The 25,300-nt window shown below is 46.5% G+C and overlaps 1 protein-coding gene across 1 annotated transcript; it reads right to left on the minus strand.

The window, feature by feature from the left end:
* Atp6v0e1 (ATPase H+ transporting V0 subunit e1) lies at window positions 1–24,030 on the minus strand. Its single transcript, XM_028756528.1, has 4 exons — window positions 23,848–24,030; window positions 17,536–17,583; window positions 4,757–4,886; window positions 1–426 (listed from the first exon to the last, which is right to left on the minus strand). Exons 1-3 carry the CDS (start codon window positions 23,949–23,951, stop codon window positions 4,793–4,795), a joined length of 246 nt encoding a protein of 81 aa, XP_028612361.1. The 5' UTR covers window positions 23,952–24,030; the 3' UTR covers window positions 1–426; window positions 4,757–4,792.
* Between the last annotated feature and the right edge of the window lie 1,270 nt (window positions 24,031–25,300).

Below are 25,300 nucleotides of genomic sequence, written 5' to 3' on the forward strand. Positions count from 1 at the left end.
TTTCCATAGAAAGAAGAAAAATAATTTATTCCAAAAGATGTAGAAGTAAGAAATTCATCCTGAAAATAGAGCTTGGTGTACATCTGCTGGGGTCGAGCGTCTCTTGAGGAGAACTCCTGACTGTCCCACCGAGTCTCATTTGTCTTGTAGCAGTTCTTAAGCACATCCCCGACTCTCACGTTGTGAGCTGGCAAGAGCCATAGTCAAAGCCGCAGGCTTCAAGACAAGAGTAACAGATTTCCCAGAACGGCACCTTTTCTCTCAGCTACGTAGGCACATAATTCAAAGTGTAAAAAAGGTGAAGGAAAAAAATACTGTATGCAGAGGAAGGTCTTCAAGTGTAAGGCAGGTAACGGTGGAAGTAGGCTACCGAGGAAGGAGGTCTGGTGTGCAGGTGATTCTGCATAGAAGGCTTCTGTCTGTGACCTGCAAAACAAAACCGTTCTAGTAACTTAAGGGCCTCTAACACCTAGGCCTTCACCTTCCTTCAAAAGAGCAAAAGAGCTGGAGAGATGGCTCAGCAACAGCACTGGCTGCTCTTCCAGAGGACCTGGGTTCAATTCCTAGCACAGACACAGAGGCTTACAACCATTTGTAACTCCAGTCCTAGGGGACCTGATGAGGCACTACATGTACACAGGATTTAAGAAAGGGGGTAGGGTGTGGGGACAGGGACAAGAACTAAAAGTAGCCAAGGCTACAGCATACATGTAGCAAAACAGCAAAACACTGTACGAATAAAATTTAAAAGTGGTGGACAGCAAAGAACAGAGGAGAGCTAAAAGAGAAAATAGGAAAGCAGCCAGGCCTGCAACCCCAGCTACCCAGGAGACAGAGCAAGGAATCAGAAAGCTAGCCACAGCAACTTAGTGAGATACCCTCAAAATAAAAAGTGAGCCAGGTGGTGGTGGCACACACTTTACCCTTGGGATGCAGAGGCAGGTGGATCTCTCCGAGTTCTAGGCCAGTCTCTAACTAGTTCCAGTTGAACCAGAGCTACACAGTGAGACACTGTCTCAAAAATAAAAAGTAGAAAGGAGGATTAGGGATAGAGTTAGTATTAAGAAAATTTAACCAAAGCTGGGCACGGTACACCCAGGAGGCTAAGGTGGCAGATGCTAAGTGTGAGGCCAGTCTGGGCAATACAGTGAGACTGTCTCATCCTCCTCTCCCTAACGCAAAGCTAATCAGACCAATACTTTTAAAACTCAGATGAAGAAACTGGCTTACTCAGGTTTGAGTAGGTTCTAGAGCAGGTCCAATTACCAGTGACGTTACTCTCACATAACTACACAGACAGCAATGTGACTTGCCAAAAGCAGGAGCCACTGAGCTGACCAACACAGAGCTGGCACTTAGTGTGTTCCTGTACTTTTCACCTCCCTGTCAGGACAGACAGCTGGATGCCAATATGGACACCCTCCATTCTGCCTTCACGGGCCTCCTAACAAGCAAGCTCCAGCTGTGTTGTATCTGCAGGACTCCAGGCGGCCTTTCAGGCTGTTCCCCATCATGGTACCCCAAGGACAGGTGACAACGACGATGCCACCCATTTAAGGATGGCAAATGTCGCTATCTTTACATGCTGGGCTGCTCACTGGGAGCAGGATGTCCTTAAGGTGTCCAGTGGGGCTGGACAATGGCCCAGCAGTTGAAAGGGTTTGTTGCTGGGCTGCAGAGGTGGCTCCACCATTAAAGCGGGGCTCACAACCAAAAAGACAAGTGTTTGCTGCTCTTCCAGGAGCCCAGCTTGGTTCCCAGCAATGCCACCCACACGCTCACAGCCACCTTCTGGAGTCCCATTAAGTCCCAGTGCAGGATACTGCAAACAATATGCATTTGACTCAAGATTTAATTAGAGGAGGTCCGGGGCTGTGGCTCCCTCACAGAGGGCAGCACCTCTGTGCCTGGCAGACGGCTGGGCATGCTCAGCGTGCCCGGGACCCTCAGTTCAACCCCCAGCAGCAGAAAACACAGAGGAAAGTGCGATTAACTCAAGGACAGTTTTTACAGTGCGCTAGGAGAGGAGCACCGGGCTAAGGTGGACACTGTCAGAGCAGACTGTCCCTGTGGTCACTTTCTGTCCTGGGCCTGGGCTGACAGAATAGCTGCTCTGTAGACACTCTGTTCTAGGCAGATGATAAAGCAGGCTTGAGAATGCAGATGTTTCTGTGGGAATCTTCTATGAACAGCACAGACAGACTTTCTTACCCTCTGGACTTTTTAAAGATGCATTTTATTTTTACGTGTGTGTGTGTGTGTGTGTGTGTGTGTGTGTGTGCGCGCGTGCGCGCGTGCTCATGTCAGCACAAGTGCTCTCACAGTCCAGAAGAGGGCACTAGATCCCTTGCAACTGGAGTTGCAGGACGTTGTGCATGGTCCAGTCTGGGTGCTAAGATTTGAACTTGGGCTCTCTGTAAGAAGAACACGTACTCTCAACTCCTGGACCATCTCACCAGCCTTTCTTTTGGCTTTTTTTTTTTTAAAGAAAGAATCACAAAGGAGGAAAATGACCTTTACTTTTTAATAAACACACACAACTAGGAACTACCTTCTATTTATCTTCATTGGTGACAGCTAAACTAGAGTTAAGTGTGGTGGTCAAGGCGTGGTTCTGTGGTTGGATGAGCTAGGAAGTATGGAATCCTCTCCATGATGTGGAAATAACTAGCTGTGGATGGAGCTGGAACAAACAATCCAGAATTCACAGCATTGTGTGTAAAACAAAGGAATCACTAGGGTAGCCAAGAGAAAACCTGAGAACAGTGATGGGGGAAGGGACTGAGAAGCTGGAACGTAAAACTACCAAGACCATCTGGGCAGTGGTGGTGCACGCCTTTAATAACAGCATTCAAATGGATCTCCATGGGTTCAAGGTTAGTCTGGTCTACAGTTTGAGTTCCAGGACAGCCAGGGCTACACAGAGAAACCTGGTCTTGCAAACAACCAAAAACAAACAAAACAAATAAACAAGAACAAAACAAAAACAACCAACCAACAACCAACTCAAAACAAAAACAAAAACAAACAAGGCCAGAATGAAGAAACTCATTCAAAAAGGGTATGTAAATGAATGTGTCTTTGTCTGTCTAACTCTTGTTTCTAAATCTTTATTTTAGATAAAATTTCAAGCCATTCTTTATTATAATATGCAAAGGCAGTTTTATTCATCTACAAGACTTAGTCAGTTACCACAGGCATTTAACCATTTAAGGGAATGTACCAAAAGAGTGGTTAAAAATTAGAAAACCATCTAGAGATGAAAGAACTCAAGTAGAAACCATGGTCAGGAAGCAAGCACAGGATTCGCAGGCTGAGCCCTGAAACATCTGAAGCTTTAGGAGCTGGTGGGGGCTGAGACAAAGCCAAGGCCACGTCCAGAGACATGCGCTTGCTGACTGGCCTTCTAAGTGCAATGAATGCAGTGGGGCAGTGAGAGGCAGGAGAGCTAAGCGCGCTGCCAGGTTAAGACTGTGGAAACATCAGGCCCGGAACCTCCAGGTCAGGAGCAGAGCGGGAAGAAAGAAGGAAAGGCAGTCCCAGGGCAGGCTAGGCAGGCCTTGAGGGGAGGCCACAGTGGAGAGCTGCTCAGAACCTTCAGATCAAATGTTCTCATTCTTCACGTTCCTGGTTTTGAGACTCAAGGGATCTTTGGTGACCCTGACCAAAGCTATGAGCATACATCTTACATTACGTCTCGAGGAGTGTGCTGTTCAAACCAGACACCTTAGGTTAAAGTGTCAAAAGCTGAGTCCACCACAGCCCAGAACTCTGCAAAGCTTCTAGGCAAACAGCAGTCTTTCTCTTTCCTCCTCAGGCACTCCACAAATGTGATGCATAGACACACAGGCAGGCAAACATTCATACATATAAAAGTAAAATAAATAAATCGTTTTTAAAAGCAGGCTGAGAATATGGCTCGGCTCTGTTCTGAACACCTGACGCTAACTTCCATTTAATAAATTAACAGAGAAGAAGGAATCGGGTGACAAGTGGCCTGCCACTCAGCCAGTGGACAAACTTTTGCACGCTGCCGCTGTTTACCACCTGGTCTCAGCATCAAATAAAAGCGGCAGTCTTGAGAGTCAGCTTCCTCTTTGTTCTGTGCTGTTTGAGACAAGGTCTCCTCCCTCTATAGCTCAAGCTGGTCTGGAACTAGCTATATGTAGCCCAAGCTGGCATTGAACTTATCATCCTCTTGCCTCTGAAATCAGTGCCAGAATCATGGGCATATACAATTCCCAACCTTCAAAAGCTGCTTGTCTCCCTCTTCCCAAAGCATTCTAAGACATTAACTTTCAATAGTTTAGCCACTTCTTCCTGTTGCTAGGTGTTATTAGACTAAGGATACTCACTTTCTAATCTGTCAGAAGCCCGCCTGTGAGTTTACTGTCATGAACCACACACAGGCATATCAGAGAACAAGTGGCAGTCCCAGCAGGGGGGTCGTCCCAAAGATTGACCTCAGGTCTCTGGGCTTGGCAGCAAGTGGTTTTACCCTGTGCGCCATCTCTCCAGCCCTAAAGTACACTATAAAAGGGCAGGGTAATCATGGAACCTAAGAGAAACTTACGGATAAGTCCCTAAGATATACTCAAAGAGAATGGTTTGCTCTAACTGTGACCTCGTTCTTTAGACCATGTATGTATCTCTTCAAACCAGTCTGCTCTTCAGCTGTCTTTGAGGAAGAAGCCATAGCAAACACTGTAGCTCACTGGCTAGCAACGGTCACAGGAAAGGGCAAGGGCATAATCACCTCAGTGCCTGGGCACTGTGCAGCACGTCTTCATCCTCAAGGCCAGTGGTACTTCAGATACCAGATGGTTTCGTTTTTCAACTGAGGTCCAAACAGAGGATTGAGCTGAGCCAGAATTGCAATCAGCCAACTAAAATTCATGGGAGGAACAAAAGCAGAGAGTTGTGAAATTGGCTAGAATACAACCATTTTCATATATGATGGAAAAACCCACGTTAGTTCAACTTCAGTGTAGTCCATTCTGACCAAGCCTTCACTCCGAATTGTTCCCCTGGGACCTGAGAACACCTCCCAGGGTGCTTTGTGTCTTCATTTGAGTCAATCCACAAAGTAGGGCGGCTCCACCTCAGCTGAGTCTGCCTCTTCTCCACGACTTCATAACTGCCGAATATCTGAGCTTAAGACATCTTTGCCACCAACCCATCGACACCATCCCTTCACCTCCGCACAGTTTGTTACTGTTGCAACTTCCAGGCAAAACAGATGTATCTTCTCCAGCGTGCAGATATTAAGGAACTATTTTAGTGGTACAGTTAAGATCTGGTTTCAGCCCACGAGGTTCCTAATCACTATCACAATAAAACATGTCAAAGCATTTTGTGTGCCCTACCACAGTGAACCAAATGGGCATTTACTTCTGCATCTAAATCACAAGGTGCGCCTCTGAATTACCCACAATTACAGAGGAAATGCAAGCATCTCACTTTATCTCAGAAACAAAAGTAGCACAGTTTTTTCTTATGCTGTTCACAAGGTTCTGTATAAGCCATTTTGTATCTGATAAGGTAATTCACAGGCCCAGTGACATCTGAGAACCAGGCTAAGGACAAAAGCAAGGAATAACAAGAAAAGCAGCCTGCAGGTGTCCGGCTAGTCAACCATTCTGTCTTACTTACTGAGCAAATATTTAATGAGCAATTACTAGGTCCCAGGCCCCAGCAGCTCGGGGAAGATGACACGTTGGTCCTCAGAGATCTTATGTAATATCAGATGGTAACTGCTAGAGAGAGGAAAAGCAGGGGAGGGGGATGGAAACAGGGCTGAAAGGGTGACTAAGCAAGAATGGAACATCTGAAGACACCGGACTGATGCCAAATCCACACTACCTTTAGTTTTTATCCAGGTAGTCTATGGAGGGGAGGGGTGGGGTAAGTGTGGGGTGCAGAGTACTGATAAACAGGCCCTAGAAGAATGAGTTTCAGTGGCATAATCCATGTTATCGATCTCTTGAATGTAGTCTAGGGAGTTGCTTTCTGAGGAAAAGGAGACAGATAACTATGGTGATCTCTTCTTAAACTCCAGTTCAAGAAGGGGACCAGCCAAACCCAACTAGGCCATTACCAGGCTGGGTCTCTTCCTCCTTTGGCTGTCATTTTTGAAATCCTTCCAATCATAAAACCAAAAGGCTGATTCTAATCACCAATGGAGAGTCTGCTGGCGAAGCAGCCAGCACAGCGTCAGGAGCCGGTGCCCACAGACACAAGGTGTGTGCAGCTCCCCGGCCCACAAAGGGCTGGTTTGTGATGAGAAACGTGATACGGAGGGAAACCAGGCCAAAACAGATACTTTAAGCTGACTCACTTTACAAACAAAGAGTTAATTCAGATGAGTCTCTGATCACCCTTAGAACTAGGGTATTAAACATAAACACAATAGCAAGCCTATCAGTAAGGCTTCATACAGACAGGCAGGCAGGCAGACAGACAGACAGACAGACACATGCACACAGAGAGCGGTGGGGGAACGGACAACACAGGCGGACACTGCACTGCAGAAAAGCTCTGTGGCCACAGAGTCATGGAAAATTCCACCCAAGCCCAGGGTTTCCCTGTTTCCCAGCAGGAGAGGCAAGCTGCCTGCAGGAGCAGCTCTGTGTTTCATAAGAGACTGAGCTAACTGGCAACACTTAGAAACATCACATTAAAAAGCTAAATTAGAGCCCACGCTGTCCTCATCGTCCTTCCTCACCACGAGTGTGCAGTAAGCAATTAAAACACCATCTCGGGCCTGGGCAGATGGCTCTGTGGATAGGGGCAGATGCTGCTCTTCCAGAGGACCCAAGCTTGCTTCCCAGCACCCATACTGGGCAGCTCACCATTGCCTGTGACTTGAAATCCAGACACGATGCCCTCTTCTGGTCTCTGCACTAACACACACACACAGAGACACAGACGCAGACCTCCTCCCTTCAGGGGTGGAGGGGGTATGTGTGTCAATCTCAGACTAGTCATCCAGGAGCTTTTCTGAAAATCCTTGGAGCAGGATAGAAAGGGGAAATTAAAGCGCCATGGGAAGGGAGAGGCTGGTCGGAAATCTCTCACTAGTAGCACAATTATCAAAGTCTGCTATGGAGACTACCTCATAGAGACAACATTCCTTTCTTACAGAGATATTTCAAATGAGAATATTAAACTAGGAATGAACTATGTAGAAGGCCAAAGCATATTGAGCTTTGACCTTTGCCGTTAATTGTATCCCTTTCTTAGTTGTAATCTGTGACTTCCTGTGGTTCTCACCAACAAGGTTAGGAGGTTTGTTTATAGTCAAAAATGTCTTAGCTTCCCTGTGCTAGAGCCCCTTTTTCCCTTGTGACCTACAGCTTAAGAACCCATCTATGGTCTCATTTACTACAAGAATCCTTTAAAAATGGCACCTCAGAAGCTACCGATATCACATATATCACTATTGCTAAGACACAATCATGAGATTACTGTCTCATGTAGCCCAGACTGGCCTTAAACTCCTTTAAGTAGCCAAAGATAACCCACACCACCCCAGGTGCTGGGACCACAGGTTCGTTCACCAGACACTGTTACTCCCCAGACGCTGCCTGGCTGAACCTGTTTCTTGATAAACACCAACTTTTCTTCAACTTTTCTTAAAATTCTTCCCAGGAGCCTGGCTATGAGTGACAAGTGAGAGGAGGCCTCTGAGAGAACTGTAGGCACCTTCAGGAGGCAGCGTGTAGCTGTGTCTGTCTCCTGTGTGTGTGGCACCAGGCTGTCCTCACAGTTATGGAGCCTCAGGCAGAAGCATGCTGAGTGACTCATGGATGTTGACAATACTAGGTAGGCAGAAGCAGGCAGCAGAAGACCAGAACTGAGGCCCAACTAATGCTGAAGGCTGGCCTTTGAGGTGCTTTAAATGAGGACTCAAGTCTGGCTAGATCTAAATTGGTTGTGTATTACAGAAGTAAGAATTCAGCCTTTGGTGCCAGGTCATGGTAAAGAATAAGAATCAGAAGTAAGAATGAAGGAAAGCCACGTTGCTTGCTCAGGTTAGTCTTTGGAAGCTTCCAGAGTTTAATATACCCTCCCTGTCCTCCATTTTTCGAGGGGTGGATCTCATTATCTTGCCCAGGCTGGTTTCAAAGTCCTAGACTCAAGGGAGCCTCCCTAGTAAGAAGTCACCATTCCTCATCCATTCAGCTTGTGGCAACCGGATAATTTGTTTCATTTTGCGTCTTCAAACTGTTTAGAAGGTAGACAGAGCCCAGGGCCTTGTGGACTGTAAGAAAGTACTCAAATACTGAGCCCCACCCCCAACACTATTTTCAATGTTTCAAATCAAAAGGGGAGAAAAAAAATCAGTGCCAACCCTCCCACCCTAACCCTAGTACACACCACAAAACAAAACACAACCTGTTAGGGAAACGCCTGGAGAAATAATACAGGCTATTTCGATTGAAATTTTAGAGGAAAGTCCCTCTCCAACCAGCTGAGTGAACTCAGTGCCTGTCCTTCTGGCTACCTACAGACTTAAAATTTCCCTCTAAAGCTGATAAACATACACAGCGTTGGAAGGCAGAAAAGCCCGCTGTGACCTGATGGGAGCAGTGGGAAGGGCCTGTGCTCTGGCCGAAACCCGGCTTGTTGTGTAACCAGAAGGAACGAACTGTACCCTTCCGCTTGCCCAAACTGTTCCACATGGTTCCACAGCCCAGAGGCCTAATAACCATCAACCGAGGCGCCTCTGCGACGGCGGTGGCACTTCAACAGCTGGGGAGCCACAGAACTGGGGTGACAAAAGCAGGGCAAACACGAGCTCCTCTTTTTAGGGGCTACTGGATTGAAAGCAGAGCCCGAGGACGCGAGGCAAGCACTCCATCACTGAGATACATCCCAGACTTTCGTCGCTATTATTTTCTCCTTTGGGTTTTTGAGACAAGGTTTCTCTGTGCTCTGGCTGTCCTGAAACTCCTCTGTAGACCAGGCTGGCCTCGAACACAGAGATCTATCTGCATCTGCCTCCCGCGCGCTGGGATTAAAGGCGTGAGCCACCATGCTCGGCTATTATTATTTTTCATTTTGAGATAGGGTTGCAGTAATTGCCCAGGCTGTTCCTAAACTCGCTGTGTAGCTCAGCGGTCTAAAGTGACCCCACCTATTCCACAATCACTCTCAGGGGCCACGGTTTTGTCGGGCTCTGAGGATGCTGAGATACTGGCTGAAGGGTCTGATTCACTAGGAAGGGCAAAGGAGTGTGCTCCCTACAGCCAGGCCAGTGCCCCAGCTCCAAGCGTAGAGTACACTGTTCTGCACAGGAGCCGCACCCAGCCCTCAGATAATCCTGTTTAGTGCTTTTGTTCCACATGCAGAAGGAAGAACAGGGAACATGGGTGCGGCCTAGCTCCTGGGGAGGCACAGGTGGGACCTCAACTTCCTTGTAGGAATAGGGAAATCCGGTCAGGGATGGCTCCTCCATCCACTGTCCTCCTAGCCCGAGCCACAACAGGAGTGACCTCTGCCGGTGGGTGACAGCAGAAACATATGCAAGTGCCCAGGGCATCAAACCCTCTCTCCAATCGAATAACAGACACACTTTGAAAGGCAGGGAAGCCACATCGAAGCTACCAGAAAACAGGGAGATCTGGTACTGGACAAAATTGGGTTTTCACTCTAAGCTGCCGGAATGGCTCTAGGCAGTGACCTTACCACCCAAGCTTGTTTCCAGTCATAAAATGAAGCCAAAATACTTGCCACCGAGTGTCAGAAATTACAGAGATAATAGGGGCTCTTGCAGTGGCTGGCAAGCCCTTGCTTTCCTTTATCCATGAGACAGCTTAAAGTGTGTCCAAGCCACAGAAGGAAGAGCAAGAGATTTACTCTGGAGTTTCTCAGAGGCTGTGGCACTGGGCCATTAGCAGCCTCTACCCTACTCACATCCCTGGCCCTGCAGCCCACAGATGTCTAAGATATCCCCCACACCCCCAGCTCCCTCTAACACACAGTGCATGTGACAGATGCTCCTGTAGATGGCATCATGCCAGACAGCAGGCTGAGACAGGGGCATGGATGTTCTTGGGTAGAGACCTGAGGAATTGGGTAACTTCTGAAAAGGCATTTGTTACAAGCTTCCTGGTTTATAAACTCACTGCTTTCTGGTAGTGGCAAGGAGACACTATAGAGCTCCCATTCTGACCCTTAAAAATGAGCTTGATGTATATTTTCTCTCTCTCTCTCTCTCTCTCTCTCTCTCTCTCTCTCTCTCTCTCTCTCTCTCTCTCTCTCTCTCTCCAGAGCTGAGGAGACCCTTGAAGGCACAGGCTGGAGGCTACTGGGTCGGTGTGAGAACACTGTGAGAAGCTCCTGTGGGCTCTCTGAGCTGGAAGTCCTTGCCCTGGCAGTAACTTTTTTGAAGCTTTTGCAACATGGAACCAGAACCTCCTGCGGAGTATGTGCTCCAGAGACTAGCACAGGGGTGCCCTGCCCTCCTGATTGTCATCTGGATCATTCACTGTCTGGTAGCTCTAAACCAACTTAGGCCTGGCTTGATCAATGACTGCAGCTCCCTCCCTTCTCCAGTGACATCTGTATCCTATCTAAGGTTTTCCTTTCCTGGCTATTCTCTCTCCTTCTAACTGTTTCCCCCTAGTGCTGGGGATGGAACCCACAGCTTCTTGCATGCTAGGCAAATGCTCTGCCACTTAGGTACAACTCTATAACTACTAAAGGTGAACAGGGCCAGAAAGATGGTTCAGGAGGTGACAATGATTGCTACCAAGCTTGACAGCCTGAGTCTGACATAGCCCCTCCCTCCAGGCCCAGAAACTACTCCAAGTTGTCCTCCGACACCCCCCACCCCAAATAAATAAAGGTGGGGGAAAACTAAAGGGTAAACGGAATCACACACAAAGGAGATGCTGCCGCTGGCTTTCGAGACGGAGAGCCGAATGGAATGTGAGTGGTCCGTAGGACAGGGCGGTGGCTAACCATCAGCCAGTGAGGAAACAGGGACTCCAGTCTAATTACCACAAAGAACTGATTCTGGCATAGCCCAAGGGCTTGGCAGAGAACACCAAGCTCCAGATGAGAAGACACAAACATGTTTTCTATTAACTGGCTGCCAACCTTACCACTGTGGGCCCTTTGCTACCACAGGAATACGCCCTAATTTTGCCAATTTTAAACTTGAAATTTCTTCCCTTTCTTCCCCCCAGGACTTCAAGAGAACTCATTTTCTAAACTGGGCCTTTCAAACCAAAGTTTCTAAGGAGCCCTTTGTGTGTGCTAGGGGGTCTCACAATACAAATGGGGCACAATCCCAGCTCCAATAATCCCCTTATCTGCCACATTATAATGGAAACGATTCTAACATATGCCTCCATACAGCAGGTAATGGCAACACGCTGGGCCCCGCCCCGTGGTCTCTCTTCTCCCATTCACAAGCATCATAAATGTGCCTAGGAGAGAAATGATACAGTTCTCAGGCGGCAAATTAAGAGATGGCAGCTCTCCAGGGAGGGAATGAAGTGGCTGCGGGGGTTCTCTGAGGCTGAGGGGCAGATAGATAGCAAACCACAGGAGCCCGGGCTTTCACCTGCAGACCTCTCCAGGGTGAGAAACACCAAAGTCCAGGGTCCACCCGGAGCAGAGAGTCAGAGAAACTCAGATATCACTCAAGAGAGTTGGAACCCCAAAGCCTTCTAGTGTGGATCGTGAACTAATCAGACAGAGGGCCTGGCAAGATGGGTGAGGTCAGAGCTACTTGTTGCCAAGCCTGACAACGTGAGTCTGATGTGCACAACTCACAGGATGGAAGGAAAGAATGGACCCCTGAGGACTGTCTTCTGAGTTCCACACGCCTGCTCCATCCCAAACAGATAAATTAAACATGGGTTAAGAAAAGGTGGTGGCAGTGTGTGCTTGTATGTGTGTGTATATGTTTGTGTATTACCGAGATGGCTTAGCAGCTGAAAGCACTTGCTGCTCTTCCAGAGGACCCAAATTCAGTTCCCAGCAACTATACTGGGTGACTTACAACCAACCTCCTGTAACTCTAGCTCCAGGGTATCCAATGCCCTCTTCTGGCATCTAAAGGCAATGCACTCATGTGCATGAGTGCGTGTGTGTCTGTGTGTATGTGTGTGTAAACGTTTTAAATTAAAAGTGTGGTTAATATGATCTTAAAGAAATTTAAAAATCACTAACATTCAGTTAATATTATTTACAAAACAAGACAGGAACAAAATCTGATGAAATAATCAAAACAGTAAAATAGCCTAAAGTTAGCACATTAATAATTATATTGATTTTATATATTTAGAAGACATTCATAAGATAAAGACTGCTGGCTGTGCAGAGCCATGTGCCTGCAATCTCAATAATTATGAGGCTGAAGCTGTTAGTTCAAGGCCAGCCTGGACTATGTAATCAGACTTGTCTCAACAAACCAAAGCTAAATAAATTAAACTAGAAGGCAAGGACCCCCAGTACTGACTAGGTCTACAGACTGAGTTCCAGGCCAGCGAAGGCTACACAGTGAGACCCTGTCTCTAAAAGAAGGGGGGAAAAAAGAGATAAATGACAGAAGACAGAGTCAGGAAGAAAATTCATATTCAATAGCAAAACTATTTTGAATTAAAAAGCCAAAAAAAGGGCTGGCAAGATGGCTCAGCGGTTAAGAGCACTGACTGCTCTTCCGGAGGTCCTGAGTTCAAATCCCAGCAACCACATGTTGGCTCACAATCATCTGTAATGAGATCTGATGCCAGATGGGTGTGTCTAAAGACAGCTACAGTGTACTTACATATAATAAACAAATAAACCTTTAAAAAAAAAGCTAAAAAAAATTAATGAAGCAAGAAGTTCTGAAAATCAAGTCAAACATAGAGTGGTAGCTCATGGCTGTGATGCTAGGATTCAGAAGGCAGAGGCAGGAGGATCAGGAGTTCCCTGCCAGCCTGGGCAACCTACTGAGACCTTCTTTCAAAACCCAGAAGCAGCAAGAAACAGTACAAACACTGAGAGTGAGGCTGAGCCGTGGAGTAGGCAAGGCTCTGGATTCAATCCCTAGCATGAAACAAGAAAAGACAACTGAGAGCCGGGCCGCAGTGACTGCCTGTCTTCATTGGGAGCACAGCCAGCCCTAGAGCCAGCAGCCTAGAGGGGCAGTAGTGCCTAAACGCCCAAACCTGACACTGCCTAGTACTATGGGAAGTCTGCCAACCCAAGGCCCACCTAACAGGTCTACAGGAAATAAGTCAATGCTTACCCTAGTTTTTTATCTTTGCTTACCCCAGTTTTGCCAGAAATCCAAACCTCCCAGGTTCACCCCTCATGATCCAAACATCATTCCCTTGGGGCTGGAGTGAGCTCTGCATAGAGGGTGTACCTAGGCCCCAGTTCCGACTCTAGCACTGCAGAAACAAAACTACCCCAGGCTGCTCCAAGTCTCACTGGTCCCTCAGCCTCTCTCCTAAGTCCTCCCAGTGGTCTCTGTAGCTCTAATTACCTGCCTCAGTCACACTCTTTTCTGGTATTTTCCACTGCTTCCAGGCGAGCTGGCTCCTCCCCCACTTCTCCAAGCTCTCTCAAGCAGAAAGCTGACTACTCTTGGACAATGAGGTCAGAGACTTCTTTGCTTCCCCCTGTGCTACCTTCAGACAGTTCCCCTCCGTCTTGTGCAAGGGGAGTGTGCAGCTGGTTTTCCAGCAGTCAGCCCTTCGGCTTTTGCAGCCCAGTCTCCTGATGCAGAGGCTGTGGCTCTATGTGGCCCTTCTCAGCCACATCTTCATCTTAAACAGTAATCCTGCCTCAGTTATGTGGGTCCTGCTCCAGTACATCCAGTAGACCCTGGATCACAGATAACCGACCTTACCCAGTTTCCTATGCACGCCCACACACCTATGGGAACACTGAAGTTCCCATACAGTGAAGACAGAAGACACCACAGTGAACGGTATCAAATCTCTCTTGAGGGAATCAAGACCAATACTAATATTTTTGGGCTGCAGCTGATCTTGAGTGACTGTACTGTGGCAAGCGGAGGCCCAGGAAAGACAGACATGACCATGGCACATGTCAGCATCGGCACTGCTAAGGTTTGGCTCTGCCCAATGTATTCATTCTTTCATTCTCTCTCTTGCTCTCACTCGCTCTCGCTTTTTCCCTCCTTCCTTAAGGTCAGGGTTTCTTAATATTTGCACTACTTAATAAGTTTTGGACCACAAGCTTATTCATAGGAACAAGGGAGGTGTGTCCTGGACAGAACACAATGTTTATTTATCAGTGCCCCTGGCTTTTACTCAAGGATGCCAATGGCACTGCCGATGCAGCCCCTCCTCAGGAACACACCCACCAGTACAAGGTGCCACCTCTGTGGCTCATCTTCACACAAACTACAAAATCAGTAAGACAATCAGGGAAGTGAGGTGCACAGGATGCTTGGTAAGACAGAGGGACTACTCATGTACGGTGGTTCTGTCTGACGTGGTGGTTATTGAATAAACTACGTTTCCCTCAAAACAATCTGAGGTAGAAGAGAACCTGAGGGGTGCCTTACAGGCTTGTCTGGAAGTTGGTAATTTTTGAAGGTTGTAAAATTATAGAGAGACTACAGTAGGTTTAGAAAGTCAACATCAGGCTGAGCATGAATTTTTTTAATCCCAGTGCTTGCAAGAAAGAGGCAGGTGAGTCTCTGTGCATTGAGGCTAGCCTGGTCTACATGGTAAATGCCAAGGCAGACAGGGATACAGAGAGGGAGCCACTGTCTCTTTGTAGTTGACACATGAAGTTGCTCTTTCCCCTACAGCTAACTACTGTAAGAATACCACTCCACTTGGTCCACGACAGATTTCTACATCTAAGCCATCAGCTGGAAACCCTGTTAGTCTTTAGCCAAAACGAACCAAAAGATGAAGAGACAATTTCAGCCAGTACCACAAGGAGCTCAGTGTTGGCGCAGCCAGGCATCTTGAGATCTTGAGATCACCTGTAGGACATTTTACAGAAACCTAAACCTTGCTTAGGAGTCACTAAAGGGGCATGCAAAAAGCCAAGCGTCTCAGGAGTAAACTCTCCTCATTACACACTTCCTTAAAAACCTTAGTGCAGAAGCCCCAGTGCACTAGACATTGTAGGGGCTTCCTGCCTCAATTAACCCAAGAAATGTCCCATGGGCATGTCCATCCACCAACCCAACCCAAATAATTCCTCATTGCAGAGGCACAGAAGGAACCAGCCCTTCATCTCAGGATGGACTGGAACTGCTATTTCCTGCCCATGGCTACACCAAACAATACTCCAGCCAGCACCATTTCCACCCTTATCACGTGAGCAAAATTCCAGGGAGCTAGGAAGTTCTTCCTGAGAAGAGGATGCATTGACATGGGGGCTCATGCCTGTGACCCCACATTTGGGAGTGCCCTAGTTTCATCTCCGATGCTGTGATAAGATACTGGATAGAAGCAACTGAGAGGAGAAAGGGTTTGTTTGGTTCTCAGTTCCAGGGCACAGTCTAGTTATGTTATGGCAGGGGAGTCAAGGCGGCAGGAACTGAAAGCGCTAGTACCAGCTGATCAGGAGCAGAGACAGAGAGTGTCTGTGAGCTTCTGCACTCAGCCGGCTCTCTCCACTCTCACACCATCAGGAACACAAGCCCAAGGAAGGTGCAGTCCATGTGCAGGGAGGGGCTTCCTGCCTCAATTAACCCAAGAAATGTCCCATGGGCATGACCATCCACCAACCCAACCCAAATAATTCCTCATTGAGACTCTATATCCAGGATATTCTGAATTATGTGTCAAGTTGACTGAACAGAGAGGCTGAGGCAGGAGGATTGGTGTGAATGTGAAGACAGCCTGGGTTACATAGTAAGTTCCAGACTATCTTGGCTACAGTGTGAGATCCTGACAAGAAAGAAAGTGAACGAGGACGTTCTTAAAGGGGCAGCTTTTCTGCAGTGGGTGTGGCCTATGTTTCAGCTGTTTAACAAAGAAGAAATCATATCCCTTCAAGCACTTGGCAGTAGTTATTTGCTCCAAGAGTAGATTAAAACTCAGGGGGTTTTTCCCTCTGCAGTTTGGCTGGCTCTGTATTCTACAGGAAAGGAGAGAGTGTGGAGAACTGTGAGACACATCTTTAAGCTAGCTCAGGATGTTCTGCCATTTCTCCATTCATGATGCTCGAAGAGCAGCATCCCAACACAGGCTGAAGGGAAAAGTTACCCTACACACACACACAGTCAGCTTTCATCCAACAGTATATCCAATCCACTCAGACAGAGGCGAGTTATTATAGTTTAATAGAGCTTATAACAGTGTAAAGAAAACCTATCAAATCTATCCTCCCTCTACCTTGTTATAATCCTAGCTCCCCTTCTGTTCATCAGATAAGCAAGAGTCTTAAGAAGGAAGGTGTGCACCCTTCAATCCCAGACCTTGGGGGATAGAGACAGGCAGATCTCTGTGAGTTCCAGGACAGCTGGCACTACATAGTGACCATACTCAAGGGAAAAAGTGAAAATCAAAAGGTATGTATTTAGTATTATATATTTATTTGATAATTCTATTTATTTAATATATATAAAACAAAAAATGAAAGAACGACTTTATTTAAGGATAGGGGCTCAGGGTTTACAAGGGCCTGGGTTCAGTCTTCAGTACCACACCTCAAAAAAAAATTTTTTTTTTTTTTTTTGGTTTTTCGAGACAGGGTTTCTCTGTGTAGCCCTGGCTGTCCTGGAACTCACTCTGTAGACCAGACAGCCCTCAAACTCAGAAATCCGCCTGCCTCTGCCCCTGCCTCCCAAGTGCTGGGATTAAAGGCGTGTGCCACCACCGCCCGGCTCAAAATTTTTTTTAAAAAAGGTTAGAGACAGAGATGGCTTAGCAGGTAACAGATGTTAAAAAACAACACAACAACAACAACAACAAAAAACTCGCCACATTTTAGCTTGGTAGTGGTAGTCCATGCCTTTAATTCCAGCACATAGGAGGCAGAGGCAAGCAGATCTCTGTGAGATCAAGGCTAGCCTGGTCAGCCAGGGCTGATACACAGAGTAACCTTTTCTCAAAAAGCAAACAACCCAAAAAAACTAAGCACTTGATGCTCTTCTAGAGAGCCCAGGTTTGATGACCAGCACCCACACAGTGGCTTAAAGCCAGCAGCAGAGGATTTGTATGTGTGATAATAATTAATGTTTTTAATTTAAAAAAAAAAAGATATTACATTCAAGTGAGAGAGTAAGTAAAATGAGTAGGCTTAAATAAATATTTCACAGTAGTAAGATATACAGTAGTATAATTATGAGGTCCAGATAATTATAAGCGTTACATTCTCAGAAACTAGATTACATTTGTACTCCTGTCTTCAGCTCTTACCTAACACACTGAGCACTTGAAAATGTGCAATTCTGAGCACACTCAATTTAAGGATACTATTTGTAGATATTAAACAAATATTAAGGGCCAATGACCCATAATGTGTCAATTAATACATTATAAATAACAAGAATAACTGCTTTTAAGAACAACTATGTACAAGAGACAAGATACTTACAAGAGATAGCAGCAAACTGAACAGGTCACCAACATGGTGATAATAACTCTAAAAAAGAAAAAAAGAAAAAGCCAGTGTTAGACAACGGCGAGCACCCAGACCTTGCAGGATAGTTACATCCCTTCCTGCTCTCCCAGACTGCAAGAGTGCATACAGCTACCAAGACAACCGTCCTGCACTTATCCAAGCATCCATTGCATCACAGTGTGCCCCAGGGACACGAAGGACAGGTGTAAATACACAATCAAACACGTGTGTTTAAGGGACTATGCTGATATCACCGTTTGATCAGAAATTCAGAAGTCTGGACCAACAATTCATTTTGACAGAGTTACCATATTTGACAGTATCCTTGGCAATGAATTAACATTGTTAAAACTATGCTCACTAGCTGGACCTTTCCTGCCTCTATTTATTTATAAAAAGTTAAAGTTGGGTCTCCAACCAGCTGAATAAAACTCAACTCAGTAAATTCTGTTCTTGCAGAGGACCCAGTTCAGTTCCCAGCACTCACAATTGTCCTTAACTCCAACTTCAGTGGATCCAATATCTCTGGCATCTATGGGTACCCACAAGCATGTGCTTATACACATATATAGACACATACATACACACAAATTTTTAAAAATAATAAAAATCAAGCACCTCACTTCTGAATCTTAGTCTCCAAGGCTAGAGTACAGCTTAGTGGTTGAGCAGACACAAGGGAAGCCTAGGGTCCAGTCCCTACACAGTACTCCTCATAAGCACTGTCGGTTCCCTGACTAATCTACTCTTAGCTCTCATCTGCTCGTGCTTCCTCTGCACGCCCACACTGTGGTGGCCACGCTGTGGATCTGTCCTTCGAAGTATCTCCCTCTCGAGTGGATTTCTTTCTTTCCATTCATTTGCTAGCAAGAAAATTCACTGCTTTGATTTGCGTAACTTATTCCAGGCAGATTCAAAACTTTCTTCCAGTCCTTTTCTTCTCGCCACAGTCCTTCAGATTAATCTCTCGGAAATATCCTTTCATTATTCTCTTCTCTTCTTACTTCTCCCACAGAAGTGACTGCCACACCATGGGAGCAAACAAGACAAATATCGGAATGTCTGCTTGCTTTGCTAAGCCTTTAGAAGTTCTGTGCTTGCGTTTCCTGTGGTTAAGCTATTGATTTTGATACGTTCCTTCACTCCACAGATCTACCTGAGTACCCAGGGTATATTGAGCTCTAGAGAAGTAGCAATGAATTAAACTGACTTAAAATGTCTACCTTGGTAGCTGGAGCCATGGTTCAGGGGTTAAGACCACTGGCTATGACCACTTTCAGTAGATGCAGGTCTGGTTCCTGGCACTCACCTAGTAGCTAATTGTCTGTAACGCCAGTTCTAGGAGATCTCATGCCCTCTTCTGGCATGTCTAGACACTGCATGCATGTGGTCTATAGACATACGTGCAGACAAAATACCCATATACATATAATACATATACATATAAAAAAAGTAAGTAAATGTTTTGTCTTGTTTTTTTTTTTAAAAGTCTATCCTGTCCTTCCCTGGGAAGGCTATAGGCTGGGAAGGAGGGGAGAGCAGACAACACACAGATGAACAGACAGACAGACAGACAGACAGACAAGACAACAATCATCATGAGCATGTTGAAGGATCAGCAGCTGCTGACCTCAGAAAACAACGTGGGAGGGATGACAGATGTGCTGGGGCTGTGGCAATCTTAAACAGGTGTGATGGGGCCTCAAGTGACGGGATCTGACAGCAGACTTGAGTGTCCCCAGCAGTGGGACAGCAAACTCGGGGATGAGCTGAGAGGGGTCTTGGGGGTTCAGAGGAAGGAGGCCTGGGTGGCTGAACAGACAAGACCAGCCTGGGAAGCAGGAGGTAAGGTCGAAGAGGTAAATCTACCTATCTCACAGCCTTTGCAAGGCCTTTGCTGCCCAAAAGGTTATCAGGAGGGAGCAGAAGAAAACTGGTAAAATCTGGCCTGCTTTCTGCCTCCATCTTTCTACTGGGTTGAAGTAGGCTGGGGAAATAGAGGCAGCGATGAAAAGGCAGAGGGATCAGGAGTGTGAGGTTGTAAAGGATGAGGGTGCATGCGGCACACGCAGACAAGGCTTACAGCGGTGTGGGTAGCAAATCTTGGTCAGACTTTAGATGTGTTTCATCTTAATTATTTGAGTGGGGAAGTGAACGTGAGTGGAGATGCCCATGGTGGCCAGAGAGTTTGGATGAGCAGAAGCTGGAGTTACAGGTGATTACGCCCAATCTGAGTACTGCGAACCAAACTCTGGTCCTCCACAAGAGAGCAAAAGCTCTTAACTGCTGAGCGTCTCTCCAGCACCTCTAGATGCAATTTTAGAGACAAGAAACGTGACAGTTGTCAATAAATTAAGAATAAATTAAGTGTAGCCACTTGCAATCTAAGCCCTTCACCCAGCTGCCTATGGTAGTGCACACCAGTAATCCTAGCACTTGGAAGGCCAAGGCAGGAGGATGGCAAGTTTAAGGTTAGCCTAGGCTACATAAAGATGGACAGGTGGAGAGATAGAAGGCTAGTCTTCCAACTCTTCTTTTCAACCCTGTATTCCTGAAGGCAGGTGCCTTTACCACAATGCTCCACCCCCAACACATGGGTATGAGTCTCAGTGCCGAGTTTCTGCTCATCTTCTCCTGTTCCGGAGCCTAGCTTAGCATCTTTGCTGTCTCCTGTCTTGCCCAAAAGATATCTCAGAGCACAGAAACAGCTGAGGAGCCTTTGTATTACACCCCCAGTATGAGCTGCCACAGGAAAACATTCCCCTTACAACAACTGCTCCAGGGGCTGGAGAGACGGCTCAGCAGTTAAGTTCACTGACTGCTCTTCCAGAGGTCCTGAGTTCAATTCCCAGCAACCACATGGTGGCTCACAACCATCTGTAATGGGATCCGATGACCTCTTCTGGTGTGTCTGAAGACAGCTACAGTGTACTCATATACATAAAATACATAAATAAAAGATCTTTAAAAAAACAAAAACCCTGCTCCATAGGAGCTATGCAAGAGTGGAGAGTCCTAAGCTGAAATTCATCTACAAATGTCTTAGCAAAACTGTATACAACTATATACACGCATTCACATGCATTCATAAAGCAAACATGAATACATCTATTATGACATATGGCCTTGGGATGTGCCCTTTTTAAAATGATTTACTTTAAGCTGGGCAGTGGTGGCGCACTTTAATCCCAGCACTCAGGAGGCAGAGGCAGGCAACCAGGTTAGCCTGGTCTACAGAGTGAGTTCCAGAACAGCCAAGGTTACACAGAGAAACCTTGTCTCAAAAAACAAACAAACAAAGAAAAAAACAACAACAAATTATATTTTAATCGTGTGCCTATAAGCATGCATGGACACAAGTGCAAGTGCCCTCAGAGGCCAAAAGAGTGAGTTGGGATTCCCCAGAGATGGAGTTAGGTGGGCACTGGGCATTGAACTCAGGTCCTCTGGAAAAGCAGTCAGTGCTCTTAACATGCCTTGGTATGCAAGGGGAGATTGGAGAACAATTTGTGGGGTGGTCAGACACAGCAACAAGCACCTTTTCCCACTAACGCCACCAGCCAGCCTTTCCTATGTGACTTTCTACATTCTACATGCTCCAAAATGTTTAGGGAAAAAAAAAAAAACCTGGAGCTGACATAATCACTGGGCTTCAAATGCCTGTGCGATCCTCCACATCTGGTGAGGAGGGCTTGAAGCCTTTGGTGAATCTGTGGGCTCCTCAAGAGAAAACAGGGAGATCATGAGGGACTGGTGTGCTCAGGACAGCAGACACAGACTGAATTTTGTCCTTCCATGTCCCACTGCAGAAAAAAATCCAAAGAATTGCAAAGGGCTGGCTCCCCCGCTGTCCACACATTCAGGAGGGGACTGTCCCCACCAGCCACCTTCTTGCGGTCTCATCAGGCCCCAATACCCTTTTCACCACCCATTTTTCAAAACACTGAGCAAGGGTCTCTCAGACTCAACAGAGAAGCCTGCCGATTTGCTCCTTTCTTGTGCAGTTCCTCATTTCCTTAAAGAAAATCTCCTAATCCCACAAGTCAGAGATGCTTTCCTGAATTAAATATTCAGTCCATTGTGGTGGCTGGGGATACAGCTCAGGATACAACTCAGTGCCAGAGTGTGTGTCTGGAAGGTGGGAGGCTCTGGGTTCACTTCTCAGTAACCCCCCCCCAACCTCTGCCCCCGCCACACAGGAAAAAACATCATCAGAGTTCATTAAGCAGGTCAGTTCTTGCATAATTTCAAAAAGAAAAAAACCTTTTGATTTACAATTGTTTGGGGAGGAAGATGTAGAAGGGATCTGGTAATAATTAACCCTAAAATGTCCATGTTTTAGTAAAACATAGGGACATGGAAAAGCAAACTAAATCTTCCAAGGTCATAAGAGCTCAGTCACCTTGGAGCAGTGTTTCCTAAAATGTAAGTCTATAACTCCTAGGAGGCACCATTTCAAGACCTGCTCAATCCTGCCAAGAGCAAGAAACACAAGGATCGTAATGGAGCCTGCAAATGGGCCCCAGATACGATCTCAATGCAGGTCAAATAGAACCTGACGGTGAGCACCAGGGGTTTCATTACTCTGCATAACAGGAGCGGCACCTGATGCCAAGGATGGGGAGAGCAGAGTTTTAAGAAAGGAGGGGTCCAAACGAGGCACGTTAATAAGAGCGCTTCTGGGGTGAAGGCCAGAAAGACGGCCAGTGGTGGAATGAGACAGGGTTGGTTGAAACACAACGGAGGCATTTTGTTGTCTTTAACTCCAAGAGGAAAAAAAGGTCTAAATGAATTTGGTTAATACAAATGACTTCGATAACTCCAGAGATCAGGTACCACATCAGCCGCTGTAAACGGAAGATGAGCCTGTAGAACTGTTATCGAGGGGTGGGACTCGATGCTTATAAATAACAAAAATTCACCTATCCTTTTTCTTTCAAAAGCCATTCATTTAGGACCCAGAGAGATGGCTATTTGGTTAGGAACATTTGCTCTTCCAAAAGACCTGGGTTCAAATCCCAGCACCCATGAGACAGCTCATAACCATCTGTAACTCCAATTCCAAGACATCCAAAGCCCTCTGTGGGCACTGCACATACGTGACACCCTTACAAACACTTATATACATAAAATAAATAACACATAATTTTTTTTTTTTTGGTTTTTCAAGACACGGTTTCTCTGTATAGTTCTGGCTGTCGTGGAACTCACTCTGTAGACCAGGCTGACCTCGAACTCAGAAATCCACCTGCCTCTGCCTCCCAAGCGCTGGGATTAAAGGCGTGCGCCACCACCACCCGGTTACATAAATCTTTAAAAGCATTTTCTTAGGCTAATAGAAAAAAAATTTTTTTTCAAAGTCAGTATATTCCAGACAGTAATAGAAGCCAATATGACAAAACACAGTAAAACTTCCTCTAATCAAAATGTCCCACTCAATATACACTGTCTACTCTACAAAGTGCTGTGGGGCTAAACACTATGTACCCACCATTCAGTGTCTAATCCATTAAAGCAAGAGACGTTTTTGACACACTACCACTTAAGTTCAAGTGTCACCTCCACATGATCTTGAGTTGAGAGGGAAAGAATTAGTTAATTCAAAAGAGGAACTAGAAAGAGGGTGTTCCGGGCTCCTCTGAAGAGGCCTGTTTGACACTGCAATATAGAAGTTTATCTCCAAACAAAGAAAGCGGTATTCAGCAAAACCTTGGCCAACCATAGTAAATACTCGTTGACAAGCAAGGGCAGAAGCGCCCTGGAAGGCATGACGCAGAGGTTTCTAAACAATACCTTTGGCTCTGGGTGATTTAACCTCGCTTAGATCAGGCTCACCCCCTCCTGGGTTGGGCCCACTAGATGCAAAGGCTGAGCTCAGCGCTATGCAGCAAGCTTGTCAGAGTCCGCAATTGCGACAGCATGGAGGCAGAGGTAGATTTTTGTTCTCAGATCCTTTTCTTTGAAGTTTGGGCAAAAAGCCTCCCTTGCATAAAAGACAGGTCCACAGCAGCAAGAGTGGCTTGGGAGGCACCCTAACTTCTTCTCTTCAGTCGATGTACACGCTTTTGGTCCATCAAGACAAAAAGCACTCCCTAAAATTCACTTCCGGGAGGGGCTGCCAAAGGTGACCTCACCCTCCGGCCGAGGACACTGACAGGCTCTGAGGAGCGCATGTAGTCCTCCCGGCCTCATCCCCCCGCCGTAGTCCTCCACGCACGATCCTTTTCTCTGTGATCCTCCCACCGAAGTCCTCAGCTCCCACCACCTCGGGCCTGGCGCACTTACCCTCGGTTAGGACCCTTGGGGATAAACCAGGGCACGAGGAGGCCCACAAAGCCCCAGAACACGCTCATCACGATCAAAGGCACAGTGAGGCCGTGGTATGCCATGTCTGCGCCCCAGCAGCCAAATCAGTCCACCGCCTCGATCTCGTCCCACCCGGAAGTGTCAACAGAGGCTCACGTGATCGGCGCGCGAAAGCTCCGCCCTCTGCGCTCGGCGTGACTCGCCCGTCGAACTCCGCCCCTTGGACCGGAGCTCCGCCCTCACCTGGCCTGTTTCAAGGCTGTTGCTTGTTGGAGTATGTCTTGAAGTGAAGTGCCAGCCACCAGGGAAGGGATCAGCAAAGTTTTTGTTTTCTGGCAAAAACTTAGGCCCATTTTGGACTTAGGCTCATTTTGGTGATGTGTTATTTACAGTTTCATCTATATTTTATGCACAGACGTAAAGACGTAAAATCTACAATAGTGGATTACTGTTCTAGAGTCCTGTATGGTAGGCTCCTGATGTAAGCTTTGCATTCTTCTATAGCCCATGAACTACTCAGAATTGCCATCTCTACTGCAAGTGAGGAACTTGGTCACAGTCACATTGTAAGTGACTTAACGGTTGTAAGATTCTTAACCGTTGGTGCTGCTATGTGTCTTGTACAGTGTGCCAGGGTCTGAGTTACAGAAATACATCTGATAGCCGACTGACAGAGGTCACATCTCGGGAGAAGATGGCCCTGCAAATAGGCCACAGTGAAGATAGACAGCCGAGGATGACCAGGTCCTACTTTACATTCCTGCCTGTTGTTACAACAGCTTCAATAAGAATAGGAATTAACCAGAAATATCAGAGTTGTGGTGCTCACCAGAATTGTTGTAGGCTCATTGCAACATGAGCTTCCTGAGGCACAGAAGAGGGGAACGGTTCTTGGACAGTTTTTTTTTTCTTTTTTTTCTTGGGATCAGGGACTTGTTATGTGGAACAGGCTGGCCTCCGGCTCCCAAGTGCTGAGAATACAGGTGAACCACCATGTTGAGCTGAGGTTGATTTTGAAGAATCTTGCAGACAGTAAAATGGAAAGGAGATCTGTCAGCTGAATCCAGCGTGCTGGACTCTGGATCAGTTTCTGGGCAATAGCTACCTCTCCTCAGTTCTTCATCAAGTACACTGGGTTCCTGAATTAATTGGAACCTTCAGCAGCTGTACCAATGATTTTAAGCTTTTCAAATGATTTTAAGACTTTAACTGAGCCAGCTGCGGTGGTCGAACACCTTTAATCCCAGAATTTAGGAGGTAGATCCTAAATTCTACCTCCTAATCTGGCGGATCTCTGAGTTCAAGGCCAGCCTGAGCTACATAGAGAAACCATGTCTCAACAAACAAACAAAAACAGACTTTAATTGACCAGCATACTTAGTAGTTAAAACAAGTTGGCTAAATGGCCTTAGAAACAAAACAATAACTTATT

Source organism: Grammomys surdaster, unplaced genomic scaffold (genome assembly GCF_004785775.1).
Source record: "Grammomys surdaster isolate TR1022 unplaced genomic scaffold, NIH_TR_1.0 126121, whole genome shotgun sequence".
In the NCBI taxonomy this organism is placed as follows: Eukaryota; Metazoa; Chordata; class Mammalia; order Rodentia; family Muridae; genus Grammomys; species Grammomys surdaster.